The 20,834-nt window shown below is 45.6% G+C and overlaps 2 protein-coding genes across 3 annotated transcripts; one reads left to right on the top strand and one right to left on the bottom strand.

The window, feature by feature from the left end:
- Positions 1–9,417: 9,417 nt before the first annotated feature.
- LOC107296225 (40S ribosomal protein S9) lies at positions 9,418–17,788 on the top strand. 2 transcript variants are annotated; one of them, XR_001549084.1, is made up of 6 exons: positions 9,418–9,460; positions 11,217–11,340; positions 15,009–15,131; positions 16,019–16,205; positions 16,331–16,516; positions 17,517–17,541. XR_001549084.1 is itself a non-coding variant. In XM_015825575.1 (5 exons), the coding sequence occupies exons 2-5, from the start codon at positions 11,244–11,246 to the stop codon at positions 17,692–17,694; spliced, it is 585 nt and encodes a 194-aa protein (XP_015681061.1). In that variant the 5' UTR covers positions 9,418–9,460; positions 11,217–11,243; the 3' UTR covers positions 17,695–17,788. The 2 variants fall into 2 exon arrangements, 1 of the variants encoding a protein (XP_015681061.1); XM_015825575.1 differs by lacking the exon at positions 16,331–16,516 and having other exon boundaries at positions 17,517–17,788.
- An 810-nt stretch (positions 17,789–18,598) lies between these two features.
- On the bottom strand, positions 18,599–20,435 carry LOC107296224 (suppressor of cytokine signaling 3-like). The gene has a single exon (XM_015825573.1). It carries the CDS (start codon positions 20,386–20,388, stop codon positions 19,774–19,776), a length of 615 nt encoding a protein of 204 aa, XP_015681059.1. The 5' UTR covers positions 20,389–20,435; the 3' UTR covers positions 18,599–19,773.
- Between the last annotated feature and the right edge of the window lie 399 nt (positions 20,436–20,834).

Raw genomic sequence — 20,834 nt, 5'->3', positions numbered from 1 at the left:
CAAATCGAAAAAGCGTTTTTTTCTGTATCCCAAACTGAATGGAAATAAAATGTAGTCTTTAAAATTTTTGTTCTCAGTGCCTTTCTTCCCACACATACAGAAGCTGCTTTTCCAGACAGGGAAGTAATTCCAAACAAGCTTTTACAGGCAGTAAAAAAAACCAATTAGGGCAAAGAGAGGGGCAAAGAAAGTCTCACCCAGATCCTCTGCAGTGGGTCTAATACGCTTAGTTGTAATTGTGACTTCGGCTGGTGCAGCAGAGTAATCGGTCATCTTGCAGGACGATCGTTGCTCCGTCGGCCCTAAGGAAATAGCTGGAGCCACGGGAGAAGCTGCCGCTCTCCCGCAGTCACCAGCAAGCCTCCTCCACGGTGGTCGCCCCTCCAAGGTGACTTTCGACCCACTAAGGGGTCTACCAACGAAGAAAACCCAGCCGGACTGGAGACGAGTCCCCAGATGCGACCGGCGTCGCCGCGTACCAGAACCGGAAGTCCAGTAGCAGCCATTTTCAATGCTCCATCGGTGGTTCCAGACCCTTCAGTTCCTGAGTCTTCTGCTCCTGTTGTTTCTGAGTCTTCAGCTCCTGCTGATGTTCCTGATTCTCCAGCTCCTGCTGATGTTCCTGATTCTCCAGCTCCTGCTGTTCCTGTTTTTCCAGCTCATGCAGTTTCTGAGTTTCCTGTGCTTCCAGGTTCTTCGGTTCCTGAGCATCCTGTGAATCCAGGTTCCTTTGTTCCTGAGAAATTTTGGGTTCCAGTTTTTCTGTTCCAGATTTGGTTCCAGTTTCTTTTACAGGAAGAAGACCTTGTCTCGCTGAGAGACAAGAACGCATACCAGAACTATTGGCCCATGGAACTTGTGCACCAGGCCCCACCCAGTTTTGATGAACTAGTTCGCCAAGCTGAGGTCCAGATCGTGAAGCCACGTGAGCCAGATCGTGACTCAAATACTTTTGCACCAGGCTGATCACCGATTTGGTCCTGTTGCTGAGAAAGATCAAACTAGAAGATTGAACCTCAAACTATGTATTGTGCTTATGCATTGTTTGATGTAACACTTGCTTATCTATGTTATAATTGTGCATGTTTTTATATTTACCTTATAGTTATGCATGTTTTGATACCATGTTTTTATCTATTTTAGTCACTAATTAGTTAGCAATAAGAATTGCATGCTTAATGCTACGTTTCTTTTGCTTATTACAGTTAGTTAATAGTGGAAATTTAAATTTCCAAGCGGGGAGTGTTCCGGATCGTTGTAACCCTGACTAGAGCATGTAGAGCTGTATGTTAGAATGTTTGGCATTTATTGGGTTAAGTGCTGTCTCCTTAAGAGATGGCTTATGGGTAATGTAGTTTAGCTAGTCAGCTATCTCATGTTAACAGATCTGTGGGAGGAGCCAGTAAAGTTCATCACAGGATATACTGGCTAAGTGCCAGTTCGGAATGTTCTTTGTCTGAGATAAGCATGGGGCCATCGGATGACTCAGATGGTCCCATTCCACGTAAGAAGTTGATGTGGAGGAACTAATGAATTTACCTAATGAAGATGAACAGATGTGCAATATCCAGACGGAATCTACAAATAGCAAGTATTGCTTTCTGACTGAATAAATATCTGTTTTGGAATCATCTTTATTTGAGTTTATCTGTCTGTGATTGGATTATAAAGGTATTTTGATTCATGTCACAGAACACTCACCTTTACTAGAGATACACAACATCAGAAATTTGGACACTGGGAACTAAAAAAAAAGACATGATCTAAGGATCATTGAAATAAATGAAATTATTTTGACAGAATAGAAATATTGTGGCCTTATAAATCATTTATATTATGTATAAATAATTTATACATAACAGCATATCTACTGTATAAAACTAAGAAATATACTTAGTCCAATAATATGTATACATTTATTGATTGAATCTAATTTTTATTTTTGTTACAATGGATGTATAACTTATTGAACACTAAGGCATGTGACATTTTTTTGTTTGTTTGAAAGAAGCTGACAGGCAAAAATGTACAATGAAAAAGTAATTTTGTAAGTAAAACTACAAAAAATGTCATTTTTAATTCTGGTCTATGTCCTCTACTGCAGGGCTTTTCAACCAGTGGTACGGGTACCACCTGTGGTACATTGGCACCTGGCAGGTGGTACGCGACCATCCTAGAAAAGTGGTAGCGGGGGAGGAGAATGAGCTGAACCGGTGGCAGCACCGCACAAGCCTGAGCGAGAGATGGCTGGAGCTGCAGGGCTGTCAGGGCTCAGCGGAAGCGCCAGGATCAATGCCGTTTTCCAGCTGATCGGCGCTTCTTCGGGACTGTCAGGGATCAGCGGAAGCGCCAGGATCAGCCCCAGGCTCCAGCTGGAGCTCTGCGCTGATCCTGGTGCTTCTGCTGAGCCCTGAAGAAGCACCAATCAGCTGGAAAGTAGCACTGATCCTGGCGCTTCTGCTGAGCCCAGAAGAAGCGCCGATCAGCTGGAATGTTGCAGCATCTCCAGGGTCTTGTGATTTACATTCAGATGCTTGGCAACTGATTCATATTTATCACGGTCACAGTGTCCCAGGATCCTGTGAAGAAACCTGCTGCAACCACCCAGCAGACGGGGGAAATAAAAACCAAACACCCCCCACCCCACCCCCGCTGCCAATCCTCAACAGAAATGCTCACAACAATGAAAACCTCGGACAGGAGGAAGAGCGTGGCCAGGTGGGCCGGCAGGTGTCTTGCTTGGCTGTGGCTTGGGGGGCACTTTTTTCAGTGCCATTGTAACTTCGAACAGTCTCTAAGCAAACTGTTGTAAGTTGAGGACTACCTGTACTTCATCACTTTTTTCCTTTTTTTTTTTTTTTGGGTCATCAAGTTTTTGACACCTTGCTAGGTGACTGGTGGTACTCGGATGTTGCCATATCCTAAAAGTGGTACAATGGGTGAAAAGGTTGAAAAGCCCTGCTCTACTGTGGCAAATGCACAAAGCACCCATTTTCAGGGGGGGAAGCTCAGAAAAGGAGGGAAGCAAGACCCAAAATATTCATTTTTGCCCCATAAAATTTCTCTATTCAGTCTCATTTTCTGAATTTGAAGAACTATTATAATCACCAGTTTTATACTTCTTTGAAGTACTGAGACAGATTTTTTCCATGCTTTCACATGTTAATTTATTCTTGATTGGATGTTTTTCCAAATATAGAACACATCTACCATTTTATGTATAATTTAAAACAGAAAATATTTAGTAAATATAGCATTTCCTAATCTATTTTTTTCAGCTTTTCTATATAAAGAGCACACAGAATGTGAGCAGAATACATCATTTTACAGCAGTCATCAGATCTACCATAAAATTGCACTCCAACATTCTAAACTTTCTATATAATATGGGAAAATGTTGAATTTATTCGCATTTGCAAGTTGAATTTTTGCACATTACACCTCAGTGGTAGTTTATGGCTGAATGTTTGTGTTAAATAACATACCTCCTGACAAGATCACAATCTCCTGCTCCTACGACACTAAAATTCTGGATTTCTCTGAGCAATAATCTGCTTCTAGAAGGTGGTGCAAAAACTGGGAGGAAAATGGGCTAGACATTTCCTCTGTCCCAACATGTATGACTAACATCTTTCACAGTTGCCTATCATAATTGTGACTTGATTGGCTAGAGTAGGGGAAAACAGGCTCCCTTCTCACCACATGATTAGGCACTCTAGAGCCCATATATTTGATCTACATACTACATTTGGGTCTACAAGGGCTTGTTGTCTTTTATTCAAAAACAGAAGAACTGAGGTCATGTGTGTCCTTTTAAAATGAAGACCTGGGACCTGGAGCCTGGTAGACTAAGGGTTAATCTATAACACATCCAAAATATGTATCAGTGCTGTTGATTTTCTGGAGAAATGGACAGAAGCCTCTGGGGACCGTGAAAGAGAAGGTTGGTGACTTCTGCAGGAAAGAACTGGAAAGTAGAATAGAATAGAGCTGGAAGGGACCTCGGAGGTCTTCTAATCCACCCCCCTGCTCAAGCAGAAGAACCTATACCAGTGGTGGCAAACCTATGGCACGCATGCCAGAGGCGGCACTCAGAGCCTTCTCTGTGGGCACGCACGCCGCCACCGCCAGCACCTCACACAGGTCCATTAGGCTGCCACCTCCACCTGGAGCAGCAGCCCCACCCAGCACAAAGGAGGCGAAACGGCCGGCTAGCACGCTCAAGCAGAGGTGGTAGAGCACACCCATGCCCAGCAAGCCAAAGGCCACCCTGAGCAGGGAAAGCCGGATCACCATCAGCGCAATGGCCCCCCCAGTCCCAGCTAGGATTGCATGCCTCCCTCCCATCTCTGATGTGCCTGGGCGGCCATGACGCCAATGGGGATCCGGCTTTCCCCGCTCGGGGTGGCCTTTTGCCTCTGGCCCTAGGTGTGCTTTACCACTCTACGCAGGGCTTCCTAGCTGACTGCTTCGCCTCCTTCATGCTGGGCGGGCCTGCAGATCTGGACAGCATCCTAATGGACCTGTGCGAGTAGTTGGTGGCCGCGGTAGGTACCGAGGTGCGTGAGGGGAATGCACCCGCGGTGAGCGCACGTGGGCTGACAGCATCTGGCAGCAGGGGCTGCGTAGCCTGCTGTGAATACTGGGCCAGTCCTCCAGCAACAGCGCTGCAGCGGCACCAGCAGCACATGGAGTCAGGGGTTACTTTTCTCTTTGATCAATTTCCAACCATTGTTTCTTGTCCTGCCCTCTGGTGCTTTGGTGAATAATGTGACCCCCTCTTAAAGTAAAAATATACTAGGAGATGACTTTTTTTAAAAAAATGAGTGTTCTGTTTCTAAATACTTTGCATAATAAAATGTACATATCTGTATAGCTGCATTGCTCAGATACAAGTAATACAGTAGCATGAAAATATTTATCCAGAAATTATTCCTTTTAGTAGCACACATTGCATCATTAGGTTACTTTTTTGCTTGCTGATCTTTATATAATTAAGGGAATTTTAAAGAAAAAAAATGATTAAACAGAGTATAAATAAAGTGAAATTCATGATAGTCTCATTCTAGTCCAGAGTGATTGAAGAAGTTTGCAAATATAACATAAATAAGGTTGTTTTTTTCCTAAGCTACATTGAGGGATTTTCAGAATAAATTTTCTCCAAACTAAGGCAGCCATGAGACCAAATTTAAGATTGTCACCAGCTGTATCTTTTTTTAATTGCACACAGAAAGGTTTCCAGCTATTTTTAGAAAGATCTAGCAGGGGACAGCAAATCAGCCAATGACCAGTGGGGAAGCTTCCCTAAAAATATGTCTGGTGCAATTCTTTTCGCAAATCTTTTTTAAAACTGCAAACTGAATAATTAATAGCAAGAACTGTTGGATTATACCACCTCTCAGCTGCACCAGTGGCATCTTCTGTAAAGCTACAAGAATGGGGCTGTTAAAATTCAGGTGACCACTAGATGGCAGCAATGAGATACAGAAAAGTCTAACTCCTTGCTGTCACCTAGTGCAAGTAGTGTTCATCTAGATCAGGCATGTCAAACTCGCGACGTCACATGACGTCGCGCGACGTATCGGAGCTTTTTCGCCATTGCCGGCAATGGGGTGGGCGCGGCTCCGGTATGATGAAACCGGCCCGTGGGCCGGCAGTTTGACACCCCTGATCTAGATGTTGGCAGCCTATGGGTTGTTAAGTGAAACAGTTGCTAAGTAAAACCACAACTGTGCTTATGATCTTGAGTTTTCCATTGCTTTAGAGATCTATGAAGGTTGTAAATGTGAGGATTGGCCATAAGGTTTTCATCACCATTGTAACTGCAAACAGGCAGTGCACATGGGAGTCATTAAATAAGAACTACCTGTTAGACCTAGTCTTCTCTGAAATCATCCTCTTGAATATTCAAAGACCTTCTTAATGATTTTTAATTGGGAAAGCCCACCTTCTATCTCCCCTATATCTTCTGAGCCACTTTTCAATAATCTTCCAAAGACTCTGGAAACTATGTTACTGAAAGCAAATACCCTGGGCAGAGGCACGATTTAGCACTGATGTTTCAAATAAATAAAATTTCACATTAAGGCTTCAGATAGGTCTAAGACACCTAAGAGCACGGACATCTGCATGGGAGGTCAAAAAAAGACAAGCTGGTGTCTGTGGCTGCCAGATTAAAATTCTTCCCCCTGTGACATGAATGTGCCATAGCCACCAGCTTGACTTTTGCAACACTCCTCACACTGATATATGCCCTTGCAGGCTAAAAGAGGCATGCAATTCACTTAAAAAAAATACAGCTTCTAATGACAAAAAAGTTGCTTGTTTCTGATATGCAACAATTAAGCTACACAATGCTGGTTAGTAGGTGTTTCATGTATCAGCTGTAGTAGCAACAGCTCAGCTTCTCCAGTGTTCAGTGCAGAAAACACTATGGGCATTTATAAACCATTTAGTTTATCACTTAAATAACAGAATAACAGAATAACAGTTGGAAGACACTTTGGAGGTCTTCTAGTCCAAACCCTGCTCAAGCAGGAAACCCTATATCATTTCAGACAAATAATTGTCCACTCTCTCAAAATATCCCAAGGAGTTCAAGTAGATGTACTCTTCATATACAGTTTGCCTTTCCATCATACTATTCCCTTTTGGGGGTAAGCAACATTGAATATGCCCTTCGAATGGGATGGGAAATAGTAAGCCAAATACAGATATGGTCATAATGGAACCTGCCCATTATAGTCGCACGTTGCGACAGCTATTAAGTAAAGTGTGTCAGTTAACATGTCTCATCCCTCTCTGCTGAATGCAGTTGTTAAACAAACATGCAGTTCGTTAAGTGGAGCACAGGATACCTCAGGGTTAGTGGAGGCCCTTAGAGACCTAGCAAAGGCCTAGGTCCATCTGCCCCAGCCCTCCGAAGGCCTTCCCCACCCCCATTCTCCACTTCCTAACCTTTGGGTCCCCAAAGGCCTTTTCTCACCCATACCAGGTTCTCCAGGCCTTAGGCCTGATACCCACCCCACCAGGCCAAACATCCTCCTCCTCACTTAACTTTTGAAGACTTCTGAGGCCTTCCAGACAGCTGGAACTGATCACTGGAATGGATTGGGCCTCAAAGAGTTCCAAAAGGTCGTGCAGACTGCATTAGTGAAGCAGAATAGGTCACTTTGTCCCTTGGCCACATGGTGTGATTCTGGAAGCAGCCGCCATGTTTCCAGCAGTGGAATTGCATTCTGGTATCGCAGCCGCTCTGGAAATGTGCCATGCGGCCAAGGGACAAACCGCTCCATTTTGTTGCCTTACTGCAATCTGCACAGCGCTGCAGAAGCTTTCTGCAGCTTTCTGCAAATCTGTGCAACCTCGTCAAGGCAAAAAAATAGACAGGTTTGTCCCATGGCCACCATTTGTTCCTGCCTCCCCCCCAAGTGGGCAAGACAAAATGGCACCAGCTTCTGGGTTGCTGCCATGTGGCCCAGGAAGAAACCACTCCATTTTGTTGCCTTAAGGTCTGCACAACACTGCAGAAAGCTTCTGAAAGCTGCAGAAAGCTTCTGCAGCACTGTGCAGATTGCATTAAGGCAGCAAAATGGAGCAGTCTGTCCTGCGCCCACCATTTTGTCCCCTCCCCAAGCGGGCAGGACAAAATGGCAGCTGCTTCTGAGGTGCTACCATGCAGCTTAGTGATGCGTGACCTGCCTTTCTTCTGCAACAGGAGGTATGGAGATCTTCAGAAGGTGTGGTATGGGTGATGGGTATATAGGGAGCAAGCGCTTGCAGGGTCTTGGAAGGGTGGGATGGGAGGGGAGAGATCAGGGCACTGCAGCATCTGTGCAGTCGATTATAAGGGCACATTACTTTGAAATGAGGATATATGTAGCTTCATTAAATGACTGGTAATATCTCGAGGACTACCTGCATATTGAGACATCAGATGAGAAAAGTAAATATAATTTATTTTATACTACCATGTTTCCCTGAAAATAAGACCTATTCCGAAAATAAGCCCTAGCTTGATTTTTATGTGTGAACCTAATATAAGTGCTACCACAAAATAAGCCCTACTTAAGACCCTGCCCACTTTGTCCCACCATCTGGTTGTACGAGGTAGGGCAAGGCGCATGCGTAAAAATCAAGCTAGGGCAGGGGTGGGGGGCTGCAACTGCCCCACATGCCCTGCACCCGCTTACCTCAGGACCGCCACAGCCAGGCCTCCCACACCCCGACAATTAAAAGTGGAACAGCTTGTCTGCAGACGTTGTGGGTGCTTCATCACTGGAGGTTTTTAAGAAGAGACTGGAACATATCTTGTCTTGTCTGAAATGGTATAGGATCTCCTGCTTGAGCAGGGGGCTGGACTAGAAGACCTCCAAGGTCCCTTCCAGCTCTATTCTGATTCTGAATAGTTGTTAGAAAGAACCAACTCTTGCCATGCAGACTGCAGGGGGTTTCTCCCCCAAATGAAAAGGAACATGTAAATGAAGATTCAATCATCCAGGCCAAAAGTATCTTAAAAGGTTAAATCAGAGCAAGATGATTCCTCATTTTTTTTCATTGTGTAATAATAACGTAATAACATTGCCTGCATTGTTAATTAAATATACAGTTCATTTTGACAGTATACAGGAACTATTAAGATGTTGATGTATAAAAACATTCTGTCATAATACATTAGTATTGCCAAAAACAAAAAAAGGCTCAAAGGCGGTAGAGAAATGAATGAGAGGAAAGTGAAAAGAAACAATACAAAAAATGTTTCGGCATTTTCTTCACCGTAAATTCACGATAAACCCGATCATTTAAACCTGGTGAATGATTTGGTACAATATACATAATATACATAATACACACACATTTTACACATCGCACGTGTGTAACCGCATGTTATTGGAGCAGGACCAGATGTTTTGCCCTCGTAAAGACTCGCGAGTCCTGACTCGTGGGGATTAGATGAACCTGCACAGGTAGCCTTGTTAAAACCACACTTTGCGTACTTCCTCCACCAGAATGGCACCGGCTGAGAATTATGGGAGCTGAAGCCCAGTTCATTTGGAGAACACCGCGCTAGGGGATGATGTTTTGAGAAATCGGTTAGAAAACGAGAAAACCCTTTTGTCGGAAGACAGAACACGCTTAGAACGGAATGCCTACTCGGCGATGACGTCACTCCCCTCCTCGGGGGGGGGGAGAGATCCAGCTGTTAAAGGCGAAGGAGCCGTAACGCCGAGAGGTACTTTCGTCATTAGCCAGTTTCTCTATCACACAAAAAGCCAACGTTCATTGGCTGTTATTCTTTGAAGCAAATCGCCGACAATAGGCCAGGCGTGAAAAATGTCTTATTTCTACTGGCTGGTAGGGAGAGAAGGCGGAGCTGTTCACAAGGCCTATAAAAGCAGACTCCCCGGATTCCTCTTTCCCTTTTTTTTCCCTGGTTGTCGTTGGCGTGTGAGGGGTGGAGGTAAGGGAACTTTTATCTTGCCAGACTAGGACTGGTGTTACCGAGTCGAACCGGGTAAATGGAGCCGCGGCGGCGGTTAGCGATCGAAAAGAGTTCGTTAAGAAAGGGGTCTCGCGGCCTACGCCTAGCAAGCGGCGGAGCGCATGTGCTTGAGAAGCTTGGCGCCCGAGCCTCCATTTTCTACCCGTCCCCCGCTTCCTGCACGTGCGTCCGCCTCAGAAGCGGCCCTGTGCATTTCGCAGGCGAGCTCAGCAGGGATTTCCCGCTCCGGCATCGTGGCCATCCTACCCTTCAGGAGTTGCTGAATGGCAGCTGAACAGCCGTTCCCGCCAGCACATCTGAGGATGAGGGATAATAGGAGTTGCCCGCATGTTCCCCCTTCTCGGGCCTGGTTTTTTTAGGTGGCCAATAGGTTAATTAGTTCATGCACCTTTATCGATGTCCTTCCCTGGAATTAGTGATTCCTCTTTTGACGCTGAAACTTGGTTTCTTAAATGTGGAACTCTACTTTGGGAATGGATTCTCAAACTTGAATTAAAAAGCCTAGGTATCCTCAAGTGCCCTCTCCCATCTTAATAAGGGCAACAACTTAGAAAAAGAGAAACTAAACCCTATTTCTGAGATAACTCTTTAAACTTTGGGGGAAGTGGGAGATTTTGTATTATCAAATTTATATGGCCCGTCCTCTGACATAACTGACTCTGAAGTGACTCTGGGCAATATACAATAAAGACATTATACAAGGCCGCCTAAAAGCGTTTAAAAATAAAGTAACAAGGCCGCCTAAAAGCGTTTAAAAATAAAGTAAGATCATGGAGGAATGTCTAATGTAAGCTTTATGAGTGGCTGAATGCTGATGATTCTTTACATGCAATGTATAGGCAGCTAAGGCCTTGCCCACTCAGAGCAAACTGATCGTTTTTGAAGTGTTAATATATTGCAGTACAGTTTTCCTCCCTTGAGAACATATCTAAGACTGCAGATTAAATGAATACTGAATTTAATACAAAATGGATTTGAGGTGGTGCAGAATAAACCTAGGTATGAAAATGGGAGCAGGTGGCTCCTGTTTGTTAAACTACATATATTCCATTCCCTTAACTGGGATGTTTTACTTCCTATTAATTCAGTAAATTAATGAATACTTTATAAGCAAAGCTTTATAAGGACCATGAAAGCTAGTTTTATAACTTTCATTTGTTCTGTGGGGTCTTTTCCATTCCATCCATTTAAGATCCTATCCTTCCCTAATTTGGAAATGGGACATCACCATGTTTATCCAGAATTAATGGTAATTAATGCATTACATGTGAGTTGAAACCATCTGTTTAAAGTTTAAACATTCTGTTTGGTTTGGTGTCTTGTGTGGAAATTTTTCCCACCTCCCTCAGAAGTAATGTCTAGCTAGTCAAAGAGAAAGGGGAAAGTAAATTATGGCTTCTGGCTTGAAGCAGAGGAGAATAAATTGGTGAGGTGAGACAGATCTATAAAAGGCTGGTGCAGTTCACTGTTGTATAAAAAGGTATTCCCAATTAAGAATTAATGTGAACTGAAAGCTGAATTTGGTTTATGAAATAGCCATGGAGATAATTAGGTAGTGTTAAATGATACTGGATGAGACTGCCACTTACGATGGAAGCTCTATCAGTTGAGTCTGCCACAAATTTGAGTGGTATATAAATAGTAATATATCCGGTGATTTCATTCTGTTTACAGGGCTTGCATTTGTTTAAAATGTTATATTGTTTGTCCATAGGCTTGGCCTCTGTCTCTTTAGACTAGAATGCCAGTTGCCAGGAGTTGGGTATGTCGGAAGACTTATGTCACCCCCAGGCGGCCTTTTGAAAAATCACGCCTTGATCAGGAGTTGAAACTTATTGGTAAGATTTATTCATTTATTTGTCTTGATTCTAGATAAATTGTGCCTTGTGAAGTAAAACAATCTGTTAAATGAATGGATAATACAACTATTAAGAGCTATAAATAAATTCATAGCTGCTGTCAAGTGAAAACAATGGAACAGCTCGCCACCTGGAGTTGTGGATTTTTTTATAGCTGGAGGTTTTCAAGAAAAGTTGGATAACCATTTGTCCAGGATGGTAGTGAAGGATTCCTGCTTTGAGCCAGGGATTGGAGCAGAAGACTTCCAAGGCCCCTCCCGCCATATGATTCTATAAAATAAGTCCCAGGACTGTTTTGTGTTTCTGTCATCTTCCAAATTGCCACAATGATTGAGAAAAGAAATACTCCTCCTTAGTTGGGAAATGAATTCTCCAACTGAAATTTTAAAACAAAAAGATCTCATTTTGATGGGATAAATTGGAAGGGATGATATCTACTTTAACCAACAAAGATTCAAATTGAATTCTGTCCAGAAGGAGAATGGGTTTTTTAGAAAAATATAAAGGAGAATTGGAGGCCCCTAAGAGACTTTTGCATGAAATGGAAATAAAATGCATTTGTGATTTTGATGGTTTGGGGAAAATAATAGATAATAGTGAGGGGTTTTTTCTAATCATAGGGTAATATGTGTGTGTATATGTATGTATATATGACTATATAAATAACTTAAGGTAGTGAGCATACCTAATACTCCTTCCTCCTATTTTTCCCCCTAACAACCCCGTGAGGTGGGTTGGAGTAAGATGACTGGCTCGAGGTCATCCAGCTGGTTTTCATGCCTAAGGTGGGACTAGACCAGGGGTAGGCAACCCAAAACACTCAAAGAGCCACTTGGACCCGTTTCCCAGCGAAAACAAAATGCTGGGAGCCGCAAAACCCTTTTGATATCTAAAATGAAGATAACACTGCATACATACATACATTCATACATACATTCATACATACATACATACATACATACATACATACATATACACACACACATTTATATATACATATATATATACATGTATACATATACACATACATATATATACATACACACACACACACACACAAGGTAAAAAAGGATATATGCAGTGTTATCTTCATTTTAGATGTCAAAAGGGTCTGTCTCTCTCCTCTCCCTCTCCAAGGCAAGCTGCCCTCCTCGCCATCCTGCACCCCCTCCCCCAAAGAGATTGGCTGGCACAGTTTGTCAATCGCCACTCTTCCTCCTCCTCACACTCTTCCTCCTCCTCATTCCCCCACCCCATTCTGGCTTCAGCACAGAGTTTGCACCAGAAGAAGAAGAAACGGGGCGCTTTCCCCCCCCCACCGTTTCTCTTCCTCTCTTCCTTCTCCCCTCACTTCTTCGGTGCGCGTTTGCTGGGAGCCCACCCAGATTTGAGCATCTTGGATTCCGACTCTTTCTCCCACACTCCATATCCCCACGGATCCCTTCTTTCTCCCCCCACTCCCTTTCCCCACCCCAACACTGGCACTGCCCACCCCTTTTCCCATCCTTCCCGTGAGCCTGCGGGGGCGTGCCTAGCTTGCGATGGGACCAGCATGGAAGGCGATGCCGCTGCCACGAAGAGAGTAGCAGCCCCGGCGCAGCAGCCAGAATGGTGGCTGATCGCGCCCCCCCGCGCTCCTATTAAGCTCTCCCCTCCCTGGGCAGGCAGCGAGCTTGCAATCGCGCTTAGAGCGAGAGAGAGGCAGAAAGCGAGCCCGGCCCGGGACCTCCCCTCTTCCAGCCAGGATCCTGGTGAATAAACCTATAAGGTCCATGCCCAGCAAGACATACTGGGACTCTGGCGAATGACTGGGGTCCCCTCCTCCGCCCTAGCACTTGGGGGCAGCTCCTCTGCACCCCCCCATGCCGTCTGAGCCCCTCCGCCCGGCCTGATCCGGACCCTGCGGGCACTCAGCTGGGCAGCACTGGGGATGGCTGGCATAGCGCAGGCGATACCAGAGCCAGGTGGGACCCCGCAAGAGCATCCAGCCGGCCTCTCCCCCTCCCAACCTCCATGCCCACCTGGACTCCATGCCCACCTGGACTGCAGGCTGGGAAGGTGCGTCTCTCTCGCCAGCCCCGTCCCGCCCCTTGTCGTCGTGTGAATGCCGGGCTGGCCAGCGTAAAAGACGGCCAGGGCCTCCGCTCTTGAGCCGGGAGGGGGGGCCAGTGGGCAGCCGGCGCCGAAGGGGTGGGGAGGCGGTCAGGAGGCAGCAGAAGGAGCTGAAAGGCGCCCAGGACACAGCAGACCGGCCTGAGAGGTGGGGAAGGCGGGCGAGGGAGCCGTCAGCCAACTTGCACTTGAGCCGAGGGCGAGTTCGGCGCCTGCTTTGGCGCCAAGAGAGCCAGGGAAGTGCCGCCGCGTTTGGCCGAGCATGGCCCTGGCGCGAGTGAGGCGGATCTAGCGGCTGCGGTGAGAGGGCGCCATGAACGGCTACGGCTCCCCGTACCTGTACATGGGCGGCCCGGTGGCTCAGCCGGCCCGAGTGCCCTTGCAGCGGACGCCCAAGTGCACGCGCTGCTGCAACCACGGCATGCTCTCACGACTGAAGGGCCACAAGAGTGGCAGCGCGTCATGGCCGCCCAGGTGGGGCTGTGCCGCCAGCAGGCCAAGAGCCTGGAGAGCCTTTTGCCCGACACGCTGCACGTCCTGCCTGCTGCCGCCCCCACGCGTTCCTCTGCTACGCCACACGGGCACCCCGGAGCAGCGCTCGCCACTGCCGCCGAGAGACGGCCTGTCGTGGTACTAGCCCCCCCAGCGGCGCCGTGGCTACATCCCATGGGCAGAGGGTGAGCCTGGGCAGCGTGGAGTCCCGGCTGGGGCGGCGGCCAGCGACGGCATCGTTCCCTGGGCCGCCGAGCCGGCCTTCTGCGCCGCTGGCGTCTTCGGGCCGGAACCGCTGCAACGGCCCGCCGACCGGTCAGCTCTGTCCACTGGCAACGCTGGAGCCTCCCATGCTAGCAGAAGTTTCGGTGGGACGCTCCCTGGGGGGATCCCGGGGCTTCCCCGCGCGGCTCCCCGGCCACGTGCGCCTCGGACTGAGCCAGCCTGGGAAAGGGATTTCCTGGCCACCCTTCTCCCAGGGGGCGGGGCACCCGGGCGCAGGGCCAATCAGGAGTCCTGCGAGGGGGCATGAGAGAGAGGGAAGGGAAGTGCAAGTGCCTCTCTCTCTCTCTCTCTCTCTCTCTCTCTCTCTCTCTCTCTCTCTGCAAATGGCGGAGCAGGCTCCGGAGCCGCAGGAGGTGGCTCAAAGAGCCGCGGGTTGCCGACCCGTGGACTAGACCTCACAGCCTCCTAGTTTCTATGCCAGCACCTTAACCACTACACCAATTTGGCTGTGATAACTTTGTGATATACAAGCCAAAGGAAATTGGAAACTCCTGTTTTTTCTTTCTGATTCCTCCTGCACTTTTTTCCTTATTGTTTCTGCTCTGTATTAGTTTATATTAGTTTTTATGTCTTTTGTAAAACTTTTAATAAAAAATTTATACCAAACTGCCACGAGGGAAGAGGTATGCTAATCAAGAGCAAGTTTTTCCAGAGGAATGGGGCTAATCCTAAGAAGACTTTACAGAATCTGTCCTTGATTGAACAGCTGTGATCCTTAAAGTAACTGCATTTTAAAAGTTTTAGAATTCTTTTTCTAGGTGAATATGGGCTACGGAACAAGCGTGAGGTATGGCGAGTGAAGTTCACTTTGGCCAAGATCCGCAAAGCTGCCCGAGAGTTGCTCACCCTGGATGAGAAAGATCAGCGGCGCCTTTTTGAAGGTAATAGGGCAAAACTAGACACTGAACAACAGCTTTGGTGCAGTTGCTTTCGGACCTATGACTCACTCGAAGAAGCCTGCTGAGTACCTTGATATATTTAACTTTTTTTTCCTCATACCAGCTCTGTAAGTCACTAATCTGATTATAAGGTAGGTGGTGTGTGTTATAAGATTATACAAAGGCCTGGTTTCCACAACATGTTAAATGGGCTCAAGGGAGGAGAGTTAATGTGTGATGGAAATACCAAAAAAGGATTAATGGAGCCAATTTACCACTGATAGTTGAATTTAGTTGTAAACAAACCTAGTTATGACAGGTTTAAACTATACCCTTTCTAGCTTGCATATATCTATTATGAAGTTCACTACCAAGGTCGGAAAGGTAAGAAATACCAAGCCAGTAGTGTGCCAGCCTGAGTAATAAGAAAGGGGTTAATAATGAAAACACATTATTACTCACCTTGTGTAAGAGCTTGCTAAGATACTGGGCTCTTTCTGAAATAAATGGGTAGGGATTCTGTAGTATCAGTTTTTTGAGTCAGTTAAGGTGGTTGAGAATTGACAGAACAGTCCAATTGGACTAAATATGTTCTGTGAACAAGGCTGCCATTGATGTTGAGGTGTGATTTGAACTTTAATCTCAAGGTCTCTGCTCAGTTGGAAACACACAGTTATTGATAATACTTTCCACAATCTACCCCTTATGCTGTTCTTGTCCCAATACCATTTCTATATCCTGGGATTGCTTCATTTGTATTTCTTTGCATGGCCAGTTAACTGTGATGGTTGTATCTTTTTTCAATACTGCACCCATAAACTGATCTGAACATTGTCTCTTTTAACCTTATATGGAAAGACCAATTTGCTGACGTCTCTCAAATTTCTCAGGCAATGCCTTGCTGCGCCGTTTGGTCAGAATTGGGGTGCTCGATGAGGGCAAAATGAAACTGGATTACATCCTGGGTCTGAAAATTGAGGATTTCCTGGAGCGTCGTCTCCAAACCCAGGTCTTCAAACTGGGCCTGGCTAAGTCCATCCATCATGCTCGTGTGCTTATCCGCCAGAGACACATCCGGTATGCTGCTGAGAGCCAAAGTTTGGGGAATGTGAATTTTAAGATACCTGTGAACTGCTGACATTGGGTGTCAGCATCAGAACACGTGCCTCTGAAGTAATATTTGCAATATCTTTTATGTGTAGCTTGTGCAGCGATAACTCTGGCCCCGGCCCCGGCTTGGGCCTTCATATACCACCAACCCTTTTGTGGATCGAAACCTTGGATAGCTCAGTAGAATAGCAGTGTCAAAACAACTGTCAAAGATTTCGGCAAGGTTCACTGTGGCTTGGCCGTACACCTTGTGAAGGTCTGCCACGTGGGTGGCCAAGGTAACACCAAGTACTGCTCCTACTTAGCAAGCACAGCAGTAACCTAATATGATCCTTCTGTACAAGTAAATTGACACAGGTTGGAGGAATTTTTTTCTATCTTCAGTTGCTGAATTCCAGTAAGCAACCCCAGCACAAAAAGTTGGCAAGAGTCATCGTTTGACTTTTGGGTGGACTACAAATTTCCCATTTCCTTAATTATATTTTACCACAAGCTGGAATTAGGTAGGTTTTACCTATTATAGGCAGCAATAGCAACTTCCACATATAAATCAGTTTCTTCCATGGTGTGCTGGTGTGTTGGCTACTTCTGAAATATAGTTCCATATCTGTTTTGTAAATTAGTATAGGATTTTATTGTACCGAATATTTATGGTATATTTATGGGGAGATAAAGGCCATGATAGGTTCTGTTTGCTTGCAAATTACAACTGGGACTTCGATGCTATTCCTGCACTATCTTGCTTGCACTGGCAAGGCAATTTTAAATGGTTTGGAGGGGGGGCAGGCAGGAGGTTGGGGGAATAAAAGATTAAAATTACAAAGCATAAAATTTGGTCATTGCTAAGTGAGTTTCTTGCCTGAATAGGTTACTGTCGAGTTAGCAGTAACACCATTCTGATTGCTCTATAAATCGTAACGATTTCTCCTTTAAAGAGAGAAACTCTAATAGAGAATATTCATAGCTCAAGGTTGAAATGGGTCCTTGTGATGTTTCCTAGTTTGGGTAATGAAATATTTGCAAGAAAACAACCAAGCTTGAAGAGCACAAAGGATCCCTGAGTGAAATTAGGTTCCAAATGGATCCAGAAACCTCTTGCAGTCACTCTATACATAACCCTGAAGTTAGTGGCCGTTGGGGCTTTGACTTCTGAATGTTGAGGGTACTGAGGCTGTGAGCTCAGGAAATATTTGTAGAGCTTGTTTGTTTTGTCAAATATTTCCCACGAGTTCTAGATGAGATTATTTATTCACTAATCATTTTCTTTCTCCCTTTTAGTGTAAGGAAGCAAGTGGTGAACATCCCTTCCTTCATTGTTCGGCTAGACTCCCAAAAGCACATTGACTTCTCCCTCCGTTCACCTTATGGTGGCGGCCGACCAGGCCGTGTCAAGAGGAAGAATGCCAAGAAGGGCCAGGGTGGTGCTGGTGGTGGTGATGATGAAGAGGAAGATTAAAGTGTAAACTGTGGCTTTCCTGCCACATAAACTGGTGGGCCTTTGAGCCTATCTTACTAACATCATCCAATAAAAAGTATTTGTGGGTAAAATACTATAGTTCCATGGTGTCAAGAGAATTAGGAACATGTGGTAACCTGAACATGTTTTTTCTTGCCTCTGCTCATCCGACAATGAGCGCTCTGAATTGATTGTTGACTTCACACTTCCCAGATTGAGATGTTTGCTTCTTGGCACAAAAGGGAATGGAATATGAGAAGGGAATAGAGAGGAAGTTTGGCGATGCAAATGAGCTGGGAGAGGTGACAGGCCTGGCTGTTTGAGAATGCTACATGGGCACAATTCTTTCGCTTACATTACTTACTCAACACGCTCCAAGGCATAATTTCAGGGGATTGGTTTCTTCCCTTTCACCTCATTCTTTCCTTGTTTGTCTTTGTCTTGCCAAATTTAAACTGAACTGGAAAGAGGCCATTTCTGATGCGGGCTTTGATCATCGTTCCCTGCACCGTCAATACCACTTCTCTCTACTTTGCCCGCCCAAATGGAATTATTTCTAGAATGGGTGCACACATACACTCTGTACTCCTTTTCCTCTAAGAGGTTATTGATAAGGTCTTGCAGATGAAAATAGTGCAAAGGTGAACAATTAATAAAAATAGGGGAAATAAGCTAGGCTCTGTCCCAAAGGTAGATTTCTGAGGAGATAAAAAGCTAATTTTTTACCTCTTGCAAGCTTTTGTTACTTTCACTCAGGAAGCAGGAAAGCAAACTGGCCTCTTGATAAAAACATCCTTTTACCTATTGTTGGAGAGGAATTGGCTGGGCTTCCCAGTAGGATCCGGGAAGAGGTCTGGCTTGCCTGTAAGAAATCATAAATGAACTCGAAAGCAAAAGAATCAAGTCAGTTTGCAGATGATCAAGGTTTATTTGAGAGCAGGAGGTTTTAAAAACATTAGATTTAGGACTAAAAATTGAATAGTTCTTAAGAGTGGAGTATCATTGAACTGTGCTACCTTAGTGAAAGTTTTGCATGAAATGCACAAAACTGCCATCTACAGTCACATTTTCTAACCTTTGTGCTGCACGGTTTGAGATTTTGTTTTTCTATGAATTGCCCCTTTACTATGAAACCTCTGTTTCCTCAGAGACTAGTATCTTCCTCACCTTTGAGTGGTATATCTTCTGGCTGCCTATAAAAACACTCAAGTCACTGAAATTTTTTTTTCTTTCTTGTAACTGATTTCTGAGTCAGCATTCTTGAAAGCTGTCAAGTTACAGTAATGACCTTTACTAAAGGCGGTGACTGGAAGTGGGGGAAGGAGAGAGGTCAGGATCACGCAGTGGGCAAAGTGGAAATAGAGGAGAGGACCGCTGGGGATTTGGTGCAGTGTGGTTTATTGCTCAAAATCTGCCTTCAGACTGGCCTTGGGGTTATCTATCTTCTAGAGAAAGAAGGCTGTTGGTTGTAGATTCAAACATCGTTACTGGGTGTACAATCTTTTTGTCCGCCTGAGTTTGTAGAGAAAGATGCATAATAGTTGGAGCTAAATACAATCTTGTTGACTTCACTACCGGGCGATGCTGCTGCAGACTTCATAGATGTTCCTTGTGCAGTTAGCAGAGCTATTTGTCACGGGATTGTTTCGCACAAACTTGTGCACCTTTCAACAACTTTCAACTAAAGAGAACAAGTGGGAGGTGCTTAAGGCAGCTTTGCCTATGGATAGAATAAAAACTTTTACTTCTACCTGTGCACAAGAAGCTTTTGAAATATGGAAGTGGCTAACTTGGAAAAAGGGGGAGGGGATTATTATACAGGATACACATCTCCAGATCGTTGACTAACCTCCACCAATCCCTTTTTTCAGATAATTTTCAGTAGCTTTTGGAAGGCTCATTATAAATAGCTCCACAATGAAAAGGTTGGCTTAGCTGTCAGATGGTTTATTCCACGAAATTGGGGTGTATCAGCAATACACTTATCTACAATCAGCTCTGCTCATCCATTCTAACAGGGAAGGCCCCCAACTCTGCACTCACTAAAAGGTCTTAAAACTGGTGCTTTGGTGCTTCCTTTTAGCTGCAGATTGAGTTCAATAATGCCTGGGGGACTGGCAGCCTCTGCAGCTGAGCTCTGGTGTCACCTCTGCCCCGCACGCTGGTTCGTACAGCCCGCTGACACAGCTCCTGCAAAGTGGGCACCTTGCAACGGAGTGGCTGCGAGAGGGCCAAAGGCACTGGAGGTTGACCCTCACTCTCCAAGTAGCAGGGACCCCCTTCTACAGCCCCAAGGCAGAGATAATACTCAACTAATTGGACCACACAACTGAAGGTTGGGGGATGGCCAGCTCCTGGCAAGGCCTCCAGGTGGAAAGCGGAGTCCTGCTGCTGAATACGCAGGTTGGTGATGCCTGTCCTGGTGCGGACACTCAAGGTGAAGAGGTGATGATGGTCGGAGGAATCTCTCACCAGGAAGACACCAGGAGGCTGGGAAGTCAAGAGCCGCTTGGCTTCAGCCCCTGACAGGCTGCCCCAGTAGAAGCCACTGGCCTCCAATCGTTCCAAGACACTTTCCACCCACTCAAACTCTCCACAGAAACTCTTGAAGTGGTAGGAAGGGACGGCAGGGCCTGTCATGGCCACCACGACTGGTGCAGGTGCTGGCGGGCAGCAACAGCACAGGGGGACCATTGCGCCACCAATTGACTAGTGGACAGCTTGATCGTTTATCAGAGCTGCATCTGAAAAGGAAGATAAAGTCAATTCACAGAAAGGCGCCTGAACACCACTTGCATCAAGGGTGTTAACCTAGTTTGGCCTGGTGAGTCAAAATATTAGGTACAAGCAAATCCTCAACTTATAACATTCATTTAATGACTGTTCAAAATGAAAATGGCACTGGGAAAAATGATTTGCTTAATTATGGCAAAACAAAAGTCATAAAGTAGGGCACGATTCACTTAATTGAGTCATGGTGGTGCAGTAGTTGGAATGCAGTATTGCAAGCTAATTCTGCTGATGGCCGATTGCTGGCAGTTTGATTCTCACTGGCTCAAGGTTTGACTCAGGCTTCCATCTTTCCAAAGTCGGTAAAATGAGGTCCCAGATTGTTGGGGGCAATAGGCTGACTCTAAACC

This window comes from Protobothrops mucrosquamatus, unplaced genomic scaffold (assembly GCF_001527695.2).
Source record: "Protobothrops mucrosquamatus isolate PMUCROS unplaced genomic scaffold, P.Mucros_1.0 scaffold2694, whole genome shotgun sequence".
Lineage (NCBI taxonomy): Eukaryota > Metazoa > Chordata > Lepidosauria > Squamata > Viperidae > Protobothrops > Protobothrops mucrosquamatus.
This window is presented reverse-complemented; position numbering and strand designations above follow the sequence as displayed.

What these genes read in the sequence shown, in the direction of transcription:
- LOC107296224 (XM_015825573.1), bottom strand. Translation starts at nt 20,388, where the DNA reads ATGGTCCCCCTGTGCTGTTGCTGCCCGCCAGCACCTGCACCAGTCGTG.
- LOC107296225 (XM_015825575.1), top strand. Translation starts at nt 11,244, where the DNA reads ATGCCAGTTGCCAGGAGTTGGGTATGTCGGAAGACTTATGTCACCCCC. An exon ending in TCAGCGGCGCCTTTTTGAAG is followed by an intron (nt 15,132 to 16,018) that starts GTAATAGGGCAA and finishes CAAATTTCTCAG; the next exon opens with GCAATGCCTTGCTGCGCCGT. An exon ending in ATCCGCCAGAGACACATCCG is followed by an intron (nt 16,206 to 17,516) that starts GTATGCTGCTGA and finishes TCTCCCTTTTAG; the next exon opens with TGTAAGGAAGCAAGTGGTGA.